The sequence below is a fragment of the Oreochromis niloticus genome, linkage group LG5 (assembly GCF_001858045.2).
Source record: "Oreochromis niloticus isolate F11D_XX linkage group LG5, O_niloticus_UMD_NMBU, whole genome shotgun sequence".
NCBI lineage: Eukaryota > Metazoa > Chordata > Actinopteri > Cichliformes > Cichlidae > Oreochromis > Oreochromis niloticus.
In genome coordinates this window covers 16,023,989-16,047,044 of record NC_031970.2, presented here as the reverse complement: position 1 = coordinate 16,047,044, position 23,056 = coordinate 16,023,989, and the positions used below count along the sequence as shown (strand labels likewise).

At 39.8% G+C, this 23,056-nt stretch overlaps 3 protein-coding genes across 4 annotated transcripts; 1 reads left to right on the top strand and 2 right to left on the bottom strand.

Annotated features, from left to right (window-relative positions):
- The first annotated feature begins 784 nt into the window (after positions 1 to 784).
- LOC109202259 (lymphocyte antigen 75) lies at positions 785 to 6,864 on the top strand. Its single transcript, XM_019359190.2, has 6 exons — positions 785 to 933; positions 4,234 to 4,289; positions 4,379 to 4,753; positions 4,864 to 5,268; positions 5,349 to 5,428; positions 5,866 to 6,864. The coding sequence occupies exons 1-6, from the start codon at positions 881 to 883 to the stop codon at positions 5,992 to 5,994; spliced, it is 1,098 nt and encodes a 365-aa protein (XP_019214735.2). The 5' UTR covers positions 785 to 880; the 3' UTR covers positions 5,995 to 6,864.
- Positions 6,865 to 6,992: 128 nt separating this feature from the next.
- Positions 6,993 to 13,010, bottom strand: pde12 (phosphodiesterase 12). Of its 2 annotated transcripts, XM_005453579.4 has the most exons (9): positions 12,788 to 13,010; positions 11,960 to 12,366; positions 11,196 to 11,623; positions 11,007 to 11,112; positions 10,237 to 10,381; positions 8,494 to 8,572; positions 8,269 to 8,391; positions 7,915 to 8,120; positions 6,993 to 7,571 (listed from the first exon to the last, which is right to left on the bottom strand). In XM_005453579.4, exons 2-9 carry the CDS (start codon positions 12,349 to 12,351, stop codon positions 7,452 to 7,454), a joined length of 1,599 nt encoding a protein of 532 aa, XP_005453636.1. In that variant the 5' UTR covers positions 12,352 to 12,366; positions 12,788 to 13,010; the 3' UTR covers positions 6,993 to 7,451. The 2 variants fall into 2 exon arrangements, with proteins under 2 accessions (XP_005453636.1, XP_005453635.1); XM_005453578.4 differs by having other exon boundaries at positions 11,960 to 13,010.
- Positions 13,011 to 13,145: 135 nt separating this feature from the next.
- On the bottom strand, positions 13,146 to 22,939 carry atp6ap1la (ATPase H+ transporting accessory protein 1 like a). The gene is made up of 8 exons (XM_003448417.5): positions 22,688 to 22,939; positions 16,379 to 16,401; positions 16,169 to 16,242; positions 15,565 to 15,633; positions 15,271 to 15,425; positions 15,050 to 15,100; positions 14,717 to 14,954; positions 13,146 to 13,903 (listed from the first exon to the last, which is right to left on the bottom strand). Exons 1-8 carry the CDS (start codon positions 22,774 to 22,776, stop codon positions 13,646 to 13,648), a joined length of 957 nt encoding a protein of 318 aa, XP_003448465.2. The 5' UTR covers positions 22,777 to 22,939; the 3' UTR covers positions 13,146 to 13,645.
- Between the last annotated feature and the right edge of the window lie 117 nt (positions 22,940 to 23,056).

Below are 23,056 nucleotides of genomic sequence, written 5' to 3'. Positions count from 1 at the left end.
CTACATGAAGACTAATTTTCAAACAGTCTTGGTCACTGATGAGTGCAGTGCAACCCTGGATGGTCCAGATGGATGCAGTCATGGATGGTTGATGGACAGCCGCCATGTCGCAACAAGGCTGCATCGTCAAGAAGGAGGTGGTGGAGCCGGAATCACGGGGAGAGAGCTGGTCGGCCCCTTTAGGCTCCTTGAAGGTGTGAAAATGACCTCTGCAAAGTATGTGGAGTTTCTGACTGACCACTTTCTTCCATGGTAGAAAGAGAAGAACTGTGCCTTCTGCAACACAACCATCTTCATGCAAGACAATGCACCATCTCATGCTACAAGGAATACCTCTGCATCATTGGCTGCTATCGGCGTAAAAGGAGAGGAACTCATGGAGTGGCCCCCATTCTTCCCTGATTTCAATCCTATTGAGAACCTTTGGAGCATCCTCAAGCAAAAAATTATGAGGGTGGGAGACAGTTCACATCCAAACAGCAGCTCTGGGAGGCTGTTCTGACATCCTGCAAAGACATTCAAGTAGAAACTTTCCAAAAACTCACAAGTTCCATGGATGCAAGAATTGTAAAACTGCTATCAAATAAGTGGTCCTATGTTAATATGTAACTTGACCTGTTAAGATGTTTTTGATTGAAATAGCTTTTGATGTCAGTGAAATTGATCTACTAATGCTGCAAATTCAACAAATGACCACTTTCAATTCTCTACAACCTATAAAATCTTTTGAAACTCTGTGTGCATAATAATTTGGAACAGTGCATTTTAAGTTTTTTATTGCTGTGCCGCGATCCCAGCCAGCATCGATGAGTTGGAGGCCCCCGGGAGAATCGGTGGGGGCACGGGAGATGTCGTTGGTGAGTCAGGAACTATCGCCTGGATGTCGAAGCTCCTAGCCAAGAGAATGCGATCTGCTTCTTCTGCGAGTGAAAGGTAATCCTTCACGGCCAGCAGCAGGGAGTTGGCGGGGCCAGCTCACATCCATTCCTAGCAAGGACAGCGTGCTCTCCATGAGCTCGGGAGTGGCCCGAGAGAGAGAGGAGTTATTCGGCCCGCTCTGCGTGGGAGAGGGAGTAGCACCACAGCAGCAGCGCCTTGAGAGCGGTGTGACTGTGTGACGACTGCATGGCTCTAGTGGCAGTATAATTTTAGCACTCACAGATCCGACAGCGAGTGGTTCCCATTAATTATCCAGTCTGAGAAAGCATTAGTTTAAGTGTTTGTGTATTTATTGATTTCTTCTAAGTAATTGTGTATTTTATGTGTGTTATGGTTTTATATTTTTACAAATTTTTAATATTTTTAATGTTTTTTATTAAGGTTTATATATTGTGTTTTGTCTTGTTTTTTATGGACATAAAGTCTTTCAATAAAGACTGAAATGAATTGAAAGATCTTTTTCATTTTTACCCCTCGACTGGAAAAAGGCTGATGGGGTGTTAGCATTACCCCACTAGGCAGAACGGTGGTGATGACACCCAACTTTGTGAACACGATAACTCAAGAAAAGGGAGATGTAGGATTTTTCAAATGGATCTACTAAAAGTCTCTGACAAGTTTGAAAATCTATTACTTTGACCTCAACCTGAAGGTGAAGGTCGAGGTTATAGATTTAGACTATATAGACTTTGTCGAGTTATCGTGTTTACAATGTTATTGTTGGTTTTGACAGTCTGGGGGATGTTTTTAAAACATCCTCCAAACCATCTTTTTTTTTTTTTTTTAATCAAAAGTGAACTTTCCCCAAACATCAGGAAAACTTTCTTCACACACCGTTTAGAAAACGTTAGCTGAAGTGGGGCAGTGAACAATCCCTGAACGCTCCCTTGTTTGCTGGGATCTCACCTAGACTTAATACTGTAGTTGTATCTATTGAAAATCTCACATGAGTTGTCAGTAACTTTGACCTCACGGTCAGTCTTGTGAATGTGATGTTTGAGAAAGATTATTTTTTAACCTGCTTTTTGTATCACTCAGCAGCTTTCACAATGTGAAAGAGAAAGCAGTGAGTGGAGTCACTCTGAAGTGAAGAGCAGTCGGATGGAGAAGTCTTCCATAAAGGGGGAAATGACAACAGAAAGAAAACTGACCTGTGAAATTCAAAGCCAGCTTTGCTTCTGTTCATAAAAACACTCTAGCGTGATGTTTTGTGTAAATGAAGCTGCTGTTTAGTGCATTCTGGCTCTCCTTCAACTTTCTGTTCATGCAATTCTGGCTCTCCTTCAACTTTCTGTTCATGCAATTCTGGCTCTCCTTCAACTTTCTGTTCATGCAAATGATGCTGCGAATAGTTCCTGCCTCAGTGAAAGGAAAAACAAATTTCCAAGAAAAAATTTCTTTGGCGCTTTGTTAAAAGAAAGATAGCATATTCCTGACAACCCGACACACGGGACTGCAGTTTAGATTCAGATAAAGGTACTTTTAACTGCTCCTATATTCACGTCTGTTTGCCACAGCAGATAACTTCACACGTTTTATTTAGCAGATTTAACTTATACTTCTTGACGCAACCCAAAAGCGATTTGGGTCTTGTCGTGGTGTCAGACTTGGGATTTCACTTGTTTAGATTGTTTAGATAGTTTAGATGCATACATAGACAGATATTATTGTTAAATAAATATAAGAACACATCCTTATTATAAAAGTTCATGTGGTCACTTGTCCTAAACCAGTCTGTCGTTAAGCTTGTATGTTTTAAGTGAATGTGGGAGGAGGGGTGGGAGTGGGACTCAGACTTCATAAACAACATTTAGTGAATTTTGCATTAATTTCTATCATTTCTGCATCCAATGCAATGCCTTTATCTATGGAAAGATGAGATGCTCTATAACGTGCAAGGCCAGAATATCTTGCTACGTCTATCAACAGTGACATCATCTCCACACATTTTGGTTTCCATCATTGATGTACAAATTATTCTTGGTTTCATCAGTGCAAGATCGGAGGAATTTTCTGGGGCTTATTTAGATATTTCCTGGCAAAGTTTAATCTAGCCTTCCTGTTTTTTGGTTTACATCTTCTTGTAAACTTTCTGTATGAAGACAATTATACCTACTTCCCCGAGAGATTGAATGAGAAAAAGGCCTCTCTGGGTCATGATTTTACCCATAAATTGTCCAATTACTTTTGAGCCTCTGAAAATGACTGCATTCAAAAGTGACTGATTTATGAAATTTGATCTTCGAAAACCAGTGTTGTGATCAGCAGTGGCACAGGTTTCTTGTCATGGATGAAGCAAATGGGGAAAAAAGGAGCTCCAATATTAGGACTTTTATTTATTTGTTCAAAAAGACAAAGAAAAGGTTTGGTCACTAAACAAACAATGTCTGTGTTTAGAGGCATTGTTTAGGAGAATTTAGCTTCCAGAACAAACTTAAGCTGATTACTGAAACTTATCTTGAAATACTGTAGTTACGGACAGATCTTACCGAAACATGTTTGAGTTTTACTGAGGAATTCATCACTGGTGTGAAAATAAAATACGTACCGGAAATACTACAAATCATATTATTTTATGCTACGGTGGATACATCACAAGTAATTTGAGGTTAAGGCTCTTGCCCAAGGGTACTTTGACAGATTCACAGAAGTCAAGGACTGAACCTCCCACCTTCTAACTGGCAGATGGCCTGCTCTATCAGCTGAGCCATAACTGCCCTATAAGACAGTCAGGATGCACACAGTCAAGCATCTGATGGTAAAATGTGTTCTTAAGACATTTAACTTCATCTCTCTTATGCCTTTTAAATGTTTCCTTTACCTGATTCATCAGTCATATCTATTGTTTTAGGCGATTCTTTGGTTCAATCAAATCATGAAAATAAAAAAATATAACTTCGGTAATTCAATGACACGATTTGCATATTTTTCTCTAAAATCAAACAGATTAGCTTCACTCCTGTGCAGTATCATTAAAAACAATGACTGAAATGAATAAAACGTCTTCAAATTTTAAGAAAACAAACTGCAGTTGGAAATAAATGTCATTAAACACAAGATAAAACACTCTCATTTAAAATAATTTCTATTACTTTAAGCCTGAAATTTGAATTTTTAGCAATTTTAAACAAACCTGGTTGATGTTGCTTCTGTGTTTCCATAGAGGAGTCTCTGTAACACATTTTGCATAAACTGATCAACAGACCTGTAACATTTCTCAGAAACAGGAACATGAAGCAGGAGTGGGATTTCCCTGCATTTTTATTATTATAAAGGCAGAGTTTTCTTTCACAGTCCACAGAGCAGCATCATGACTGTGAAGATCCTGCTGGGTGTCTTCTGTCTCTCAGGTCAGTCAATTTTGGCAGTGGTTATCACTCTGATATGTTACATCCAGATTGCATGTTCAGAGATGTTGATCGATCATATTTCCTCACAGGGTGGCTCATCTTCTCCAGGTGCCGTCAGTACCACTTTGTTAATGAGTCTTTAGATTGGGGTGCGGCTGTGTGGTACTGTAGAAAGAACTACGTAGGTCTGGCCAACTTCGAAAACGCTACAGAAATGAAACAATTTAACAAAACAGTTTCATCTGCTGGTTACAACTCTGAGGTCTGGATTGGTGCTTACCTATCGTTTTATTGGAGTGATGTATCTCAGATCAATGATGATTACTGGAAATGGGAAAACCAAACTAAAAATGAACCCTTCTCAGTTTACTATTTGTGTACAAAAGCTTTAGTGAATGCATCGTACTGGTCTTGGGATCACTATATCAACTGCTCATTGGAATACCCATTCATCTGTTACAATGGTAAGAAAATAGCAAAGCATTTTCTTTTCTCATTAAGATTGTTTTGATTTGATTATTTTCATTCACAGAAAAATCAACATGACTTATTTAACCACAATTTCTAATTGCAGGAACTTACCAGAGTCCTGAATTTGTTTTTGTGAATAAAAGCATGGACTGGTTCAGAGCTTTGAGGTACTGCAGGGAGAACTTCACAGACCTGGCTGGAAGTTCGCTTTCCGTCAGTAATGCACAGAGGCTGGTGTCGTATGGGAATGAAATATGGATAGGCTACATTATTCATCCTCAAATTTTCTGGATCGACGGCAGAGACTCCTCATTCAGATACTGGGATGAATCAGGAAAAATATTTGGCATTTCAAATCCCCTGTGTGGTGTTGCAGATATGCAGAGATCAGGAAAATGGAGGTTACTGCCCTATAATACACCACGACCATTTGTCTGCTATGACAACCTGCCAGCTCCTCAACCTGAAACCACAGAAGCTCCCAAAAACGAAATTGTTTACAGAAAAGGTATAAAGTTACAGTTTTGATATCACAAAAATATAATAACTGAAAACTCATCATGACGCCTTTTGTCCTCTCTGTCTCAGTAATAAAAATCAGGTTGAAGCTGAAGGACTCCTCTGTGGATCTGAATGACACAGCTGCCAAAGCAACACACCTGAAAGAGGCAAGTCTCCACAATACCGCCTTAAAACTTCACCTCATCACCTTTGCACTTTAGTATAGGTGCTGTGGGTTTTACCCATCTCTTTAATTTAATGTGATTGCCTGTCCTCATTGTTCACAGTGTCTATGAGCGAGCTGCTGCGTGAAAATTAAGGTTGTAAATTAGAATTTTTGAATCCTGACAAGTGTTCGTAAAATTCTGACATCTACAAATGATTTTTTTTTAAATGACAGAAATAATGTTCATACTCATGTTTATGAGTTATATGATTTTACTGTATACATTAGTCAGCCCAATTTAAATGCAAAGGTATGAATTAATGTCAGAAAACAAGCTGATGGTTTTCATTTCCTTTATTGATGTTTTGTTTTTTAAAGTTGTCTTTTGTTTGTTTTTAGTCTCTGTTTAAACATGTGTGTAATGTTTGTATCTCTCAGCTGCAGGACAGACTGAAGGAGAAAGGAGTGAATGGAGTCACTGTGCAGTGGAGAGAGCAGCCTGATGGAGCCGTCTTCCATAAAGACAGGGAAAGTACTCAAAGAAGAAAACTGAGCTGTGAATTTTAAAACCAACATTTCTGCAGCTTCTCTGAAACTCACGCTTAGTGTACATGAAGCTGCTGTACATACTGTGGTTTTGCTCTGTATTTGTTTATGCAAATTATACCATTCACAGTTGTCACCTTGGTGATATGAAAATAATCAGATATAATTACAGTTTTATCATTGTTTTTATCAGAGTGTTTTGTTTTGGACTAAAAGATCCTTTCATGGTTTTAATATTCCTGATGACGTCCTGTGTGGACTAAAGTTAAACTTGTGTAGATGTTTGTTCTGTCTGCTTGGGAGAATTCTGCTTTTGTATGAGATTTATTGTTTTTAGACAAAGTGTTTTTTTAAAAATCCATGAGACATAATGACAGTTAATGAACTGGATCAAGTGGCAGTGGAGGTGCGCAGAGAGAGGCTGAGGACAATACAGAAAACAACAATGGAAATAATTTAAAATAAAATGAAATCACATTGTTCGGTGAACTCATCCAGAAACATTTGTTATTGTCCTATTTACCTACATTCAGGTGTAACACCTTCTATGATTATTTTAAAATAAAATAACAAAAATTCAAAAAGCTGAATTGTATTGTTTGTTACTGTTTTCATGGAGTGCTGCCTTTAAGTGCACAAACATCCTAAAACTAAGTGACTCACAACTGCTTCCTAGAGAAATATAAAACAAATCATTTTTCTGCTCTTCTAAAAAGAAAAAAAATGTAAAACTAAATGTGTGTTACTTTACTCATCTGAACTGTGAATATGTGATAGATATTGTTCATGTCTTGGATACTAAATAGAATTTGTGTTAAGACTGTCACATTTTTACCTGTTTTCGCAAATAAAGCTGTAAGTTAAATTAAGAAGGTAACAGTTGGACTAAATTAAATTAAATCTATATTTCGAGGATATTGTCACAATAGTGAGCAAATCATTTAAGCATCACAGGATGTTCACCTTCTTTAATGATGTCTGTAAGTACAGAGTATATGACATTAAGCCAACAAGTAAGAGTCACTGTTGTAGACTTTATTTAAAAACTGAAAGGCCCACTGAGCAGCACATTTGGCAACAATAATAAATACTTATATTAAAAGGTCAATATTTATCTATTAACCCAGAAATAAAGTGAATAACCTCAGAGTGATCATTAATCATCAAACTATTATGATGCAGTATTGTGAGTTTGTTTTTTGAGTATTTAATCAATCCCTTTCTTAAATCCCTTCTCAAAATGTGCAATTACTTACTTTTCTCATTCCAACACTGAATATAAGTGATGAAAATAATTTATTGTCTAATAAGGACTGTGAATAATTTCACATGAACTTTCACTGTGTTGTGGTTCAAGTTCTTTTTTCTGATCCTCTGAGCTTCTGTTGACTTTGGTTCTTCTTGGTAAACCTGCAGGGACACAGTTTAAATCTCACTGTTTTTAAGCATCTCTGTCCATCATGGTTGGAGGTCAGAGGTCAGGGGTTCCACCGGAGGTCACAAACCAGAGCGATGTGGTCGGAGGGGTGAGCCACGCTGGGCAGAGCCTCGTAGGTGGTGACCTCCTCGAGACTGGGCAGGGGGATCACCTGCTCCACCTGCACACAAACAATATATGTGTTACATCAGTTATTCACACAAAGAACACCCGACTCCATTTTTACCTTATCATCATTTTTTTTAAATAACCAATCTCCATTGAGTTTGTTTTCTGTTCTTTGACTTCTGAAAATCTGAGAAATCTGTCATTCTTCACCTGTTTTACAAACTCTTTTCTGATGTACTTCAAACTTAGCAAGTAGGTCGCTCAAGATCTCAGTAATTAAAAGACTGATTTCATTTGGTTGAGTGGTACACATAGTTTGGCTAAAAGATGTTCTAAGTAAAGTAAGTTTGTTAAAACAAAAAATGTGTCTCTCCTATATCCTCTGCCATCAGTACCTGCATGCAGTCCGGCTGTATGAAGATGTAATCCAGGCAGCCTTGAAACCCTCTCACATAGTTGGTGTAAGCCGGCAATCCGCAGGCGCTCAGCAGAGGGGGGATGTCAGAGAGCAGCTCCATGCTGCAGGACTCCTCCGGCCCCGAGCTGCTCCAGTCTGCATGCTGCGGAGGAACCACAGCCTCACTGAGCAGCTGAAACACACCTGAGAGGGGACGAGATCAAGAAACAAACCAACCTGGATAAAGAGTTAAAAAAAACTGCAGACATGGTAAAGATGAACTTTGACCTGAGGGTCATTATGTTTTTGTAAACAGTCTCAGATTCAGCTGTAGGTACTATTCTGGAGTTACCTGCATGTGGGGTGGAGTTAAAGTCTCCACAAAAGACCAACGGGGCTCCAGGTGCGACCTCGCTGATCACATGACTCAGGTGTTTCAAAGCCACGCCCATCTGGACTAAGCGAACATTCCCCCCTTCAAAGGAAATGAATTAAATCCTCAGAAGTCCGTACTGACAATCTCTGCTGGTTAAAATGAGCAACTCATGTGTTCATGGAAGTAAACAGGACATTTTACCTTTCGGGTGCCAGTACAGGTGAGTGTTGGCCACACAGACCTTCCTGCCGGGTTTATTCAGGTCCTCGAGGAAAGTGACCTGCAGGGAAACAAACAATTCAGTGATTAGACAAACATTTCTTTTCATGACTGAATAAATTGCTGACTTTTTAATTGTAGTGGGCATTTCTTTCACATATTCAAGAAGCAAATTCCAGGACCAGGACAAACTCTCAAACAGACAACAGCCAACAATCAAACTTTAGTTTAGAAAAACAACCACAGGCAGCAAATTCTGATTCATCTGCAGCAGCTGCACCCTCTCTTTCCTTTCTCTCCGTTTGCTATGTGAGCAAACAGCGACTTCAAGAGTGACTGAGAGCAGAGATGATCTCCTGTTGTCTGTAACTCTCCCTGAATTATCATTTTACATGTAAATATAGCCGATTTGAGTACTCACACATAAACAAGACAGGTAGGGTGAAATGTTGATGGCAATATGTGATGTTACCCTAAGTGCAATTAAAGTTTTCCAAGAAGTATTACACTGAACATAACAAGCCGGTGTTTGTGCTAAAATGTTTTTTAAAGTCTGCAAACATAGTATTGTGCAGAAGTCCTGAACCTCCTTAATTACTCCTTAATTTTTTATATTTTGCTAGAAAAATGACAAATAGGTGCACTGATGTATTGATACATGGAAATACAGTTAATTTAAAAAAAAGTTTGTACAGTTTAAACAATCTTGAAAGTCAGCGTTTGGTATGGCCACCTGTATTCTTCAAAACAGCCTGAACAAGTATTCCTCTAATTTCTTTAGGAATAGCTCTCCAGAGTTCTTGAAGGACATTCTTTGGATGTTGGCTGCCTTTTCTAGTGTTCTCTGTCAAGATGATCGCACACTGCTTCAATAATGTTGAGGTCTAGGCTTTGAGGATACCAATCCATGAGCGACAATGCTCCAATGTGAATTTTTCTATCAAGGTACTTTTACTGCACTAGCAGTGTGTTTGGGATCATTATTAAACTGAAAAATTAAACTGTTAGCAATCGAATGCTTTCCAGACAGTATTCAACGCTGGATCAAATCCGATAGTACTTTTCTGTGCTCGTGTTTACGTGAATTTTTACAAAATCCCCAACACTGAAATGCAGTTCCAAATCATGACAGAGCCGCCACCATATTTTACAAATGGCTGTAGATACTCTACCTCTCTGATTAACACCTCCATACATGGATTTTTACCATTTCTTAAATATGTGACTTTCAGTTACTGTAGACAGATTTTTAGACCTACCACCTCTTCTTTACTCCACTTCTCCACTTGTCCAATTTCCTCTGATTTTATGAACCACAGACTGCACACCACATGGAGACATGCCAAGTTTTCAGCTAATGGACACTTTCAGAATCACCTTGTTCATGCAAAAATAGTATTTTTTGTCTGTCAAACAGTATTATTGTCACAAATGTTCATTGACTAATGAACTGTGAAGAAATTAATTTTTTGTGACAGTGGCTGTGGCTGCTGGTAACAAAAGGGAGCTATTTTAATGCATTTCTTTGGCACCTTTTTCATGCTTGAAATGTCTTAAAACTACTTAAAAATTACAAGAAAGTCAAAACGTTGTGAGTGCAGTAGGTCTGAAAGACCTCCACACTGCTGACCCGATATTTGGATGGGAGCAATAACAAAATGTCCATCACTGCCTCCCAAAGCTAAAATATAACAGTTAATCAGCCCTGATGGTGAGCAGCAGTACCTGCAGCGAGGTGGACCTCTGCAGGATCTTATTCTTCAGGGCACCGTTAGCAGAAACCTTCTCCAGAAGCTCAGCGTGCATGGGGTCAGAGGACAACGCCTCACTCAGCATGATGTCGTGACTGCTCAAGAGTCGAAACTTTGACCTACAGCACAACAGGATTCACTTAAATATCATAATCATCATCCATCCATCCACTTTTTCCGCTTATCCAATTCAGGGTCACATGGGGCTGAAGCCTATTCCAGATGTCATAGGACGAGAGGCGAGGTAAACTCTGGACTGTTGACTAGTTGCAGGGCTCATAATCATTATAGAATTAAAAGTAAATTTGTGATATTGCCATTAGGGCTGCATATAAATAAAGAGGCCTTTCTGTTATGCTTCAGATATTCGATACTTTCTTCACAATCACTTATTTGTAGGTGCTTGCTACTCTATCAACACAGACCGTCACGTAAGACACACAATATATTAAAAGTGCATTAAACAAAATGTATTTCATGTACTAAAAGCTTTTTATTTCTGGCCTGTGTAAAGATGGTAATGTATCTTAAAAAACTGAGACTTTATCCAACTCTCTTCATTACCTTTACCAGCGTGTGGAGTGAAGCTGGGTTTGGCTTTTTACTCAAAAATCTAAAAAATGTGCTCCTTATGCTCGCTTCAACCAAACAAACACAGATGTGGCTCTGCATATTATTTTGCCAGTGATAAAGTTACCAAGCAAGTTAAGGTTAATCCAGCTTCTGGCTGGTGATTGGCCTAACCTGCGGTAGAAGGTGGCAAGTCCTTCATGCTGCTTCTCTTTGACCTTGAAAACACCGTTCAGACCAAAGGCATCCAGTGCTGGAGTCAGACTGTCCACATACACTCCTGCAGAGGTCAGAGAGCACAACTAATGTCAAAGATTTATTTTTAAAAATCATCAGTATTTTTGTGTTTTTATCAGTGATTACCTTTATCCACCTCCTGCAGACAGATAATGTCGCTGTTGTACCCGGCAAGCTCCTTTTTGATCAGGTTCTGTCTGTAGTCCAGCTGCAGGGCGTAGGGGGCGCAGTACGGGTACAGCACCGTCTTGGAAAGGTCCGTTTGGGCGTAGATGTCAGCGAGGATGTTATACGACACCACTCTCACAGTCGGCCAGTCCGTGACTTTGGCTGTGAAAGCATGACGGTTGTCAAACAAGCACACACCTGGTCCAGCCTCCACAGCTCCCACAGAAACCAGCTCCTTGGCCGGGCCACTGCGACTTCCATCTTTGGGCGTGCAGCTCAGTTTGAGCCTGAAGCTGATGTCCTGATTGGATGGGATGTAAACTCTCTCACATCCAACCTGAGTCCAACCACTGTCCTGATCTGAAGTTTCGCCAGGAGCTTCAGACCTGGAACAAGAGCAAAGAGAAGAAGATTGCAGGATGTCAAATCAATTTGATTATTAATGTGCCCAAACAATCACCGGATTTATAACAAAAACAGAAAAAGCAGCTGTACTGTTCTGCATCCAGGGTGTTAAAAACACTTCAGTGTAAAGGTTTGTTTACCCTTTGGCAAACTTATCTATGTTTTTGTGTCGATAAAACAGCTTGGTAGAGATATGTAGACCTTCCTGACCCAATACTCCCCTGATAAGACCGTGTAAGGCATGCAGTTCTTGAAACAGCTGGATTGCACCAGACAATCTCTGCTTCACATTTACACCTTCTTTTCTGGGTATTTACCTCGTGTGTGGGCAGTTTTCTCTGAACCAGGTGAACTCGCAGTCCTGGACGTTCCCAAACTCCACCTCCAGTTTAGGGCAGACGGGGAAGCCGGCCAACAAGGACACCGGTAGCTCCGCGGTGGTGAAGGTGGGCGCGTTCCTCTGCACTGAATATTTAACATCTCCCACCTGCAGCACGGAGCCGTCCTGCCAAGCCTCCGCGTTCAGCACCGTCTCCGGCACCTCTTCCCCGTCGTAGAACAGCTTCACCACGGTGGGCTCCGCAGCTTCATCCGGCTGCTCCTGACCCCGGTTCTTCTTGGACTTCTTTGCTTTTGATTGGTTCTTGGCTATCCCGTTGGAGATGCGGGCCAGGACCTTACCCAGCGGCTCGTCCTGGTCCCGGAGCATGTGCTTGTGGCTGCCCTGCAGACAGAAGGAGATGGTCAGCTTGGGCTCCCCGGGGAGGCACCTCACCACGGCCGCTTCCATCCTGCAGAGGCGGCGGAGGGCTCCGGAGAAAGTCCGCGGGGAGGAAGCGGGGAGTCGGCGGGTGAAGAGCGTTAGAGCAGTGGAGAGGTGGTTCAACATGAAGGCCCCGTCGGCAAGAACAGGAGAGCAGGGCTGAACGGGAGAGTACCTGGACAGGTAACGTTAACGGTTACCAGCAGGTAGAGCTGTCAGTAACTACACCGGTTAGCCCGATGCTAATCAGCTGGAAGCCAACCCTAACAGGAAACCGTTAAATTTACGTGTTTATTCAGCTCCGGCTCTGTGGACTAAAACTAAAAATGACACGTGGTTCGTAGAGAAAGCTGCTGGTTCAGATACGAGTTTCAATATTTACAATTCATCTGTAAGTTCAGTGACGGGCAGCACTTTCCTCAGGTTAGTGTGAGATTCTTCTTCTTTGGCTGGATGTTTCGTCTCACAGGCTTCAGAGCGCCCCCACTGGACAGAATCAGAATTACATCAGTTACACTTCAGTGCAGAGACTCGTTTACTACTGTAATTGTGATACTCCTGCTTCATCTATAAGAAGCATAAGCTACATATTTTTAAGGCCATATTATGTAGGGTATATGACAGAGGCAAGATTTAGGAAAATCGGCATGGGTCTTTCAATGAAAACTAATTTTTTGACAAAGTCTTGTGTCATGTGTCAAATGTCAAAGTCTATATTTACTGGCAACATCATACTATAATGATTTTGCATATGTATATTTGTATTTTCCCTACACGTGGCAAGGGAGGTTGCTAGCTTATTAAATAATTTCAGTTGTTTTTAGCTGTCTTCATGGTTCTTTTAAGTCTCGGTCTGCTCCGTCAGGATTTAAATCCTCTAACCAAATTTTAATTTTCTTTTTGTATTTCCCTGAAGAGACTAGTACTTATAGCTGACATACAGCTAGCTCTATAAACAATTATTCTGCTATGTCTTCAAACTGAAAAGCAAGAAATTCAATCAAACACTACAAATATAAAAGAAACCAGAATTTTCATTTCATATTTTTATTAAGACAAAAACAGAAATCCTCTCATGGGTAAATTACAAAAGTTTAGAAATGTCCGTTTAAAAAAAAAAAAATTGATCCTGGGCTGAGAGTATGTCACACCCGGTTTGGTGCCAGCTATCAGATCAGCTGCATTTCACTTTTTCAAAACTGTAACTGTTAAAAGTCTGTCCATCACCTCACTGCCTAACCTACATAACATTTTTCTCAGTGAGGTTTTCCACGCAGTACTGTTCCAAGTGTTCAGGGCTTTTTGGGAAGTAGACGTCGGCTTTGTGCTCCTCGTCATGCTCAATGTGTTTCAAGTGGATGAGCATGTGCAGGGCATAGGCCAGCACCAGCAGCAGGATGAGGGAGGTGACGAGGCCCATCAGGATGGCTGGCGTCAAGAAGGTGGTACAGTCGCTTGCAGGAGAAAACTTTCCCGAGGTGACGCTGAAGGCCTGAATCTGAGGAGAGCACAGAAACATTTAAAAATAAACAAAAAAAACCCCAAAATACAGGTAATATTCTCAATATGCTTCTGGCTCTATATCACATCACATAGATCAGGTACCCTTAATACAGTCATCTCAGAACCTCCTACTGGTCTAACTTTATCTTTATGAGGGGCCCGAAATTTGCCTTAAACAGAGAGGAGCTAAAACAGCTTCTGTGAACTGAGGGGCTGCACTGTGGTCCAGGATAAGTCAAATAAGCCTATTCTGAACTGTGAATCATGCATAGCTATTCTACTAGCCCAAGTAGTCTGAGAATAAAAACCCAGAGCTAGAATTTATTATTAACTCATTAACGTGATACAACTAGCTATAACCTCAGGAGGGGGTGATTGCTTTTTTCACTGTGGTGATTTAAATATTGGAAAACCATTTCAACACCCTTTAAAACTTGCATCTTTCAATAAATTTTGTTTGTTTGTATTTTTGTATTTGTCCAATTAGAAGCTGTTACTGGTCATTTTTAAACTGTATTGTGTCCTCTACCCGCTCACCTGTGTAAATCATGTGCTCTGCCAGTCTCTGGGTCTGTGAGCTGACAGTATACCGCTGTTTTCCCAGCTTTGTGTTTGCTCATTTCGACATTTAAGTTCAAGATGTGTTAACAAAGTATTGAACTAGAGAGAAAATGACCCTTAACCACAAAAAACACTGAAAAATTAATAAATGTTCTAACAAGACTTTGTTGTGTCTTCCAGACACCATACAAGAAATGAAACACCCTCTTTGAAGAATCAGTCAAAGACAGGGTAAAGAGACGGGTACCTGGAAGTCTGTAAAGGTGATGGACCAGCGGCGGGCTTGGTCAGTGCCAGGTAGCAGCAGGGCACTGTATCGCTCCAGGCTGCTGACGTGGATGCAGCGGTAGGAGGAGGAAGCTGGAGCGTACACCTCGCTGGCATTGAACACAGCCTCTTCAGAAATGTTGTAGAGCAGCGAGACGCTGTCCACCGAGAACCACCACTGCCCCGAAGACTCATAAAAGCTGTTGGACAGCTGCAGTCTGATGAAAGAGAGGCGAGAGGAGACAGTCAGGGCAAATGTTCATGTATTGTGTACAAACTGCTTAGCGTGATCATATTTGGTGGCATAGCTAACCTGATGGAAAGGCCTTTCAAATCCTCCACATCTCCAAACCTCATGACCAGCCTACAGAGGAACAAAGAGACAAGTAAGACTCTCAGATGTACAGCACACCTGGACCTTTCTTTACAGGACACACTGCATTGTTCTTGTCTTTAAATTGGGATTATAATCTTCATGTTAGACCCTGTGACATTTCTCATACAACTAGACAGACAAGTAGGAGGTGCACTTACGTGGCTTTGTCCTTGCGACAGACAGACTGACTGGTGTCGACAGGTTTCTGAGGAGAAAAGGCTCGCTCTGTGAGGTCCAGGTGTTTCTGCTTGTCATAGCGGAGAGACAGTTTCCTGGCCTGGAACAAGAGGCAGGGCTGCCCATCGGACAACACCTGGTGGGCAGGTACAACCAGATAGAAAGCAGTAAATTTAAAAACCTTCTTTTGAAATTGAATATATAATGTGTTTTTTATTATAATATATATCTCCAACTGATTGTGTTGGAGAAAATGTTACTCATGCTCAGTGAACCTTTAGAGGAGGGAGGGGAACTGCAGCTCCTGGTGTCTGAAGTAATTTCCTGCGTGATGCATCTGAAGACTGGAGGCAGGAAGAAGCAAACTTCAATCATGTGAAACAACTTCTTCAAGCCAAACTTTCAATTTTTATATAAAGGCATTAACTGTTTTTGCTCTTTCATGTCTATTTTTTTGTTTATTTAATAAAATATGTGTTTTAATGAGAATTTTGTGCTTCATAAAATCCAGCATTTTCCTGGTATGCTTCCAAAAACAGGAATCATCATTTTCTCAGAGAGGACATGATTTTTTTCCACTCTTACAACCTTGTTTCCAAAAACTGGAAGGTTTGTTAAATTTACATGAAGATTTTTTTTTGATTTGTTGAAAAAGCAAGTTAATCTGCTGACATTATGAACCTGACATAAAAATTTAAGTCATTTTCAAGCTGGTACAGTTGGCATATGTGACATTGTGGCTGCACATTTTTAGATTAGGATTAAATTGTGACACATCTTCCATTTATTGACATTCTCAGCACCTAAATGGTTAAAAATCAGTAAAACTTTAATAGAAAATTGTAGGGTTACGTTTTTCCCTCCCCACTCATATTTTACCTGCAGTTGTCCAAATCCTCTCTCTGCAGGTATCAAATATTGCTCTGCCTTCACCCTTTTATTGCTCCCGATGTCTGCAGAGACAACAGGATTTGTTTAACAAAATAAGCCATGAGAATATACATGTTATACCTTTGACCTTTTATACTAAAATATGAGAAAGATAAACAAATCAAAATTGTAGATTGTAGATTGATAAATAGATCTCACCGTATTCCAGAGAAACAGCAGCACTGCAAAAGGAATTGAAAGAAGAATCAGTAAAATATTTAACGTTGTCATTTCTTCATATTTGTCATCAGCACAGTTTTTTTCCACTAGTTATTTTTCTTCTGTAACTTTATTTTTAAGTAATGATTTCAATACATGAAATAAATTAATCAGTTAAAATATTAAATATCAGTATTCGAAAACAACAAGGTAAAAAAAAATCATCTTAAAATAAATCTTTATTACATTATTGTGAAATATTAAATAATTTACTGTCTCATACGAATTATGTTTATTCTGAACAAAAAAAAATATCCAAGAATTAAAGTGAAAGTATGTTTAAAAGAGTCTGATTCACTCATACTTAACTGTTTGAGATACTTAAGCAACCATCAGCAACTTTTACAACTTTGAGTTTAATGTGGACCATCAGCCACATCAAAACCACCAGCTGTCCTTCTCTGCCCACGTTGGTAGCCTAATACCTGCAGGCACCTTTTTGCCCCTTTTTGCTGATGTGATGCCAGTGTCCAATCGAAAACCAGTTTTAAAGATTTGCACCAGTATGACACTAGAAAACTGTTGGGCTACCTCATTAAATTCATCAGTGACTGATAGTGAATTCTGTTTGAGTTTCTCAGACTTCTTCTGGGAACATTGAATCATAATAAATTTTCAGGCCCATCAAAATGTGGCCTGGTTCTCAAAAGGCACCCTGGCAGAACTGGTTCGGCTCCAGCTTAGATGTGCTTACATTTGGCAGCTGAACTGGATTCAGAAAGTTTGAAAGAAGTCACAAATACACATCAAACACATTCAAGATAAAATATTCTTGATTTCACAAACTGATCAAGCTGCAGATTGTTTTGCATCTGACTCTATTCACGCAGAGTGTGTGGAGGGACTTATCAGATGGCTCTTGCTCCTTCTCGCAAAACATCAAAAGCAAACTGATGATTGGTGTTCTTCACCTTCATTTCTCAGATGCTGATTTGTGCATAATGCAAGAAAGACATCATTCCAAATCACCCAGTTGAAATCCAAGCTAAATAAGGGAGGAACCTGTGAGAGTGTAAGTCCTCAGAGTACACCTGAGTGACCCGGCTGCTGACCCAGTGGATTAGTTAAGATAACAGTGATCAGTCTGGCACAGAGGTGGGTAGTTGTTGAGAGGATACACTCTGACCCAGATTACAGACAGAGCCTTGTAGCAGAAACATAATGGACTGAGATCTAATGCTAGAATCAAATTAGCAGCAGGTCTGATTGACGGTTTTCTTTGTAATTGAAGGTTTTATGTGATGACTCTTCAGCTGGTTCAGATCGATGTGCTGGATCAGGCAACAATAACAAGGTTAAAGCTACAGCTCATCCTCTTTCTAATCTGGAATTACAGAAAATATGTATCGTTACAATAAAAACTTAAAATAATGAAGAGAGAGTGGAACCAATCTGATTGATGTTAATGATTCATTTACTGCCTAATAATGACCACTGAGAAAACTACACAAAGGTCATCAGCCAGGGTTTAGTGGACAGCGGGAGAGATGTCAAAACATTGTCTTGAACCAGGTATGCAACCACCTGCTGTTCCACCTGTCAAAGTACAACTGAGCAACTCCACCTGTTTAAAGAAATCCTGAGATGCTGTTAAGAGCAGCAGAGAGGTGTGACCATGTGCAGGCTGACCAAAGTCTGCACATGGTCACACCAGTGAAAGGAGCACAGGTGGAAAAAACAACAAAGAAGCAATTTTAGAAAAACTGTTTTACATTTTGATGAATAATAAGAAAACACACAATGTCAAGAAAAGGCCCAGATTGAACTTTTCTATATCAATTTACTGCTTTGTACTTTGACCATATTTGGTCAAAGTTAAGAAACTTACTTTGGGATTCAAACACAGAAACTGCTACGTTTTGATTTTTCCCATTAATGTGTTATTACTGTTAGTAGTAGTAGTATTGTTGCAGACACACGTGTAACAACAATCGAGTACATTGTGGTCATAAAGCGATGGACATGTTTGGCTGTGGCATCTAAACAGTGCTCAATTGGTAATAAGGGGTCCAAAGTGTGCCAAGAAAATATCCTCTATACCATTAGACCACTAGGAAGCTGAACAGTCGATACAAGGGAGGATGGATCCATACTTTCATGTTGTTTACACCAGATTTTGACCATCTGAATGTTGCCACAGAAATTGGGACTCATCAGACCAGACAATGTTTTTCCAGTCTGCCGTTCTCCAGTTTTTCTGAATTCTAGCCTCAGTTTTCTTTTCTTTTCTAAGAGGAGTGGCACCCAGTGTGCTTTTCCTCTGATGGCCCATCTGCTTTAAGGTTTGATGTGTTCTTCTTCACAGATGCGCTGCTGCATGCCTCGGTTGTAATAAATGGTTATTTGAGTTGCTGTTGGCTTCCTATCAGAACGAAGCAGTCCATCCATTCCCTTCTAACATCAGCAAAGCATAGAAAACTGTTTCTCACTGAATATTTTCTCTTTTTCAGATCATTCTCTGTAAACTCGAGATATGGTTGCCATTCCAGGTTCAACGTCATGTAAATCACCTGTCTTTCTCACTGTGATGCCTGGTTGTGTTGAGTTGCTGCCATGTGATTGGCTAATTAGATATTTGCTTTAAGGAGCAGCAGAACAGGTGTACCTAATAAAGTGCCTGGTGATTGTAGTTGCTTTCTTATTCATGATTAAAAAAAGGAAAATACCGGGTTAATAAGTCTTGCTTAATGCTAACTAATTTAGTTAGCCCATCAATAGCTGTTATCTATATAGACCTTCCATGATTTATTGATTAGTTTTAAATAACATGTCTAAATATGTAATATGTAGGAATATATATATTTGAAGATTCTTGATTAATAGTCAAAAGCTCTCAAATTAAGGTTTTACAGCTCAGCCACGAGCCTTTAATCTTTAAATCTTACTCCTTACTGATGCTGTAAAGCAGTGGTCAGAATATATGAGCAGAAAGTACAAGACAGCTACCAACAGATTATAGTTTTGAAGTTCTATTTAGATTTTTTATATTTTCTGTTTTTTTATAGTTTCACAGGCTTGTGCTGTTTAACATTATTTGTTTGACTATTACAGGTACTGATGAGATTTTTCATACACAAGAGGACAGAACATTGCTGCTCTACATTAAGTGCTCTTAAGTGCCCTACAGTCAGGACTTCTACTAAAAAATTCTACTATATTAGTGTGGTACCAGTACTTAAGTAAAATACATACATAAGTGCTGCTTCTACCGATGAGTATGTTTAACGTCTCGGTGTATTTGCCATCATTGTACACAGGCTAATAAATCTGCAAAAATTTTCTGCTCAATGATTTTGTAATTTTAGTTTCTCTTTTAGTAAAAATATGTGTATGTTTAGTAGTCGTTTCACATTATTTAACAGCCGGTATGTACAATGCAAGCATGCATTTACTCTGGGCAGTGATTTTGTTTCTTTAAAGCTGCAGCCTGATTTCTGAATAATCTGCCAAAATTGTCCAGCTATGGATAATCTAATCTAAATGAGCCACGAGCACGGTGGATCTCTGTATGGGCACTCTCAAGATCAAAATCCTCTCAGTGAATGTAAAATAAAATGCAGCACATACTGAATGTATTTTAAATGTACATCAGGTCAGAGAATCAGACAATAGAGCGATCAAATCCCCTTCATTCAAAGAGCCTCTTCAGCCAAAAACAAGGTTTAGCTGCTCTCTTGTGCTGGGTCAGAGCACTGGGCTGTGGATTGTGGGATTGCACTGTTTGCATAATCATACAATCACAAGCACACAGACCCCAAGGATGAAGGATGGGGTGGCTTGCAGCCAGAGAAGACTTTACAGCTTCTCAATCCTTTACCATCAACAGCTGCACACTGTGAAACGCAATAAACAGCTGCTGATGCACACACTCAAAAGACACGGGGCAACATAATCATCCTATTGGGGTCGAGTTTAAGGCAAGTATCGCCAGACGAAAGCAGACACTGAATGATTTCGTAAACATCTGCCATATGTTTAATGGCTTACAGGAGAGAAAATAACAGTTAAATCACCACATACGGCTAGCATGATTCTACACATTAGTTGTACTAAAACACAGATTAAAAACAAAGAAACAATCTGAAATAGATGAAACGGAGGTGCCTGAGTCTCCCCTGGCTTTTAGCCTCAACCAGGAATTACTAACAGACTTCTGCTGGATGAGCTGGAGCTCATTAGCGTGTCAGAGATATAATAAGTAAGCTGGCAGGTAGAAGGAACAAAGAGGATTAAACAAACAAGAGTCAGGATAAAATCTCTGTGAGCAAGAGGTAGAAAACAAAGGCATGATTGCTGGTTTGTATTAAGAGGTGTTGTGAGGTCACTGGAAGCAAGTGAGTTGGATGACTGCTGACCATCGACTGATAGACTTGAACTAAAGCATTAGTGGAGGTGCCTTAAACATTTTGTTCTTTCTAATGGTCGACTCTGGCTGCAAAAGGGTATGAAGGGACAAACAGACCTACTGCTTACTTTAATTTATTATCCTGTGATCATGCTCCAGATTAATTTTTCATCCCAGTCACTTGATTCAAGTCTCATGATACAACATGATGTTAATTTTTTACATTACTGGGCCCACCAGTGAGCAGACTGGCAGCAAAACAGGGTAACAGTGACTGTGGCCATCTTTCATATACAGTCTATGGTATAGACTGAAAGGGATGAAAGGTTAAATAAGCCGAAATAAAAACAGGATATAAATAATTGAACATTGAACAAATGTGTATAACGTGAGCTTCAACCCCTGTTCACCCGACATAATACCCACTCTGATAATAATCTAAATAATACAATAAAGTAAGTAAATAAAACAAAACAGGTGAACAAGAGGAGCCTACAGAGAATCTGCAGTGCCCCTCTTGTGTTTGTCACAACAGAGCATTCAGACCATGATTCTGTTTGCTAAATCTGAACGAAAGGACAGATTACAGTTGAAAAAACAGAAAATACACATGTATAACATATTGAAAAAAATTGAAATAACTGGTGAAAATGTATTCATTTCAATCCATGTGACCACAGACTGTATAGAAAAGATGGCCATGCACACCGTGATGTCACACACCATGATGTCACTCATTGGCTCTAGAAACCACTTTTTAAAGTTTCGGCATTAGCATTTTGGTTGTCACCATGCTTTATTTTGGTAGTCAGAAGTGACCAGTATGACATCAGTGTTTACAGGTTTGTTTAGAGACAAGCATCAATAAAACTGTACATTTGTGACATATACAAACTAATACCTGCTGATCAGTCTTGGACAGACTGTGGCACACAGTGGCACTGTATTATTTGTCATATAATTTTATTAAAAATGCTCCAAATGCTCAGTTTTTAGCACTTGTGCATTGCCTTCATTTTTACCACTTGTATTTGATGCAGTAAAAAAAAAAGAGTCTGTTACCATCAACAGCAAAGAAGAAGAGTAATAAAAACTGAAAATAAACAAAGCGTGACCATCGGTTTGGAAATTCAAGTAATAAAGAGAGCTCCAGGATCAAATGTTGTCCATTCAATCAGCATTACTTTTGCTAGATCAGTACTTAAACAACTTGCATACTTACTATCCTTTAAAAATCTGTGTATTTTAATTAATGGAGCTAAAAAAAAAAACAAAAAAAAAAACAACTTTAAAGAAACCAGGGGCTTTTAAATGTGAATCAAAATGATTCTGCTGAAAATGACTCCTGTCTTACTGCTGATGGCATCTCAAAGAAACATTATATGTCATTAGATAGCGTCATCATGCTTTATTGAAGTAATTGGGGACTTTGTGTGGCTACAAAGAATTCTTCCACGCTCTGCAGATCACCAAAGCATTCCAGCCTGTTTTAGGTCCTGATTTGGGTTTGATAATGGCATGCTAACTCTCTGCTCAAGGCTCATTGTCTCCAGATTAAGCAGGTACCTCATTCTCAGGCTTTGGTGGAGCTAAAAGGAGAGTGAATGTGGGGCTTAGTTTAATCACATGGACACACACACACACACATTAGTACAAAAGGATGATAATGTTACTCTGTGTGTGCTAGATGTGAAAGTAGGTATCTGTTTGCAGGAAAAGTTGCCGAGATTGTTCCTCTGAGCTCAAATTAAAAATAAATAAATAAATTCTATACCATAGCACCACATGAGGTGTAGTGAATAGAAAGTTGTGAGCATAGCACAAATCAAAGATTAGACAGTTAGGTGAGGTCAAAAACAAACTTAAAGCTACTACACCTGCTCTGTTTGTGTTTGTCCACCTACCTGTCTGCAGGTTGTCGGTGGAGGCAGGCAGACGCCTGCAGATGGAGGAAGAGGAGGAGGATGCAGCAATGTTTCCCTGGTGAAGCCATCGCTGTGGTGACCAGAGTCTGATGCCAGCATGCGCTCTCTCTCCCTCCCTGCCCATCCTAATCTACTTTAATCTGCCCCATGCCTTTAAACCCCCCTGACAGATGGCAGAATTAGCCAATCACAGGACACAGCAGTGGTAAGCACGGTGACAGGAGCCCCGCCCACAGGTCAAACACACTGTTGTTCCCTCAGTTTGTCATTTTCAGGTCAGCTCAGTCAAAATATATTTAATGTCTGGAGATTAAAGGCAGCAAAATGATGATTACATAAAACAAAGCA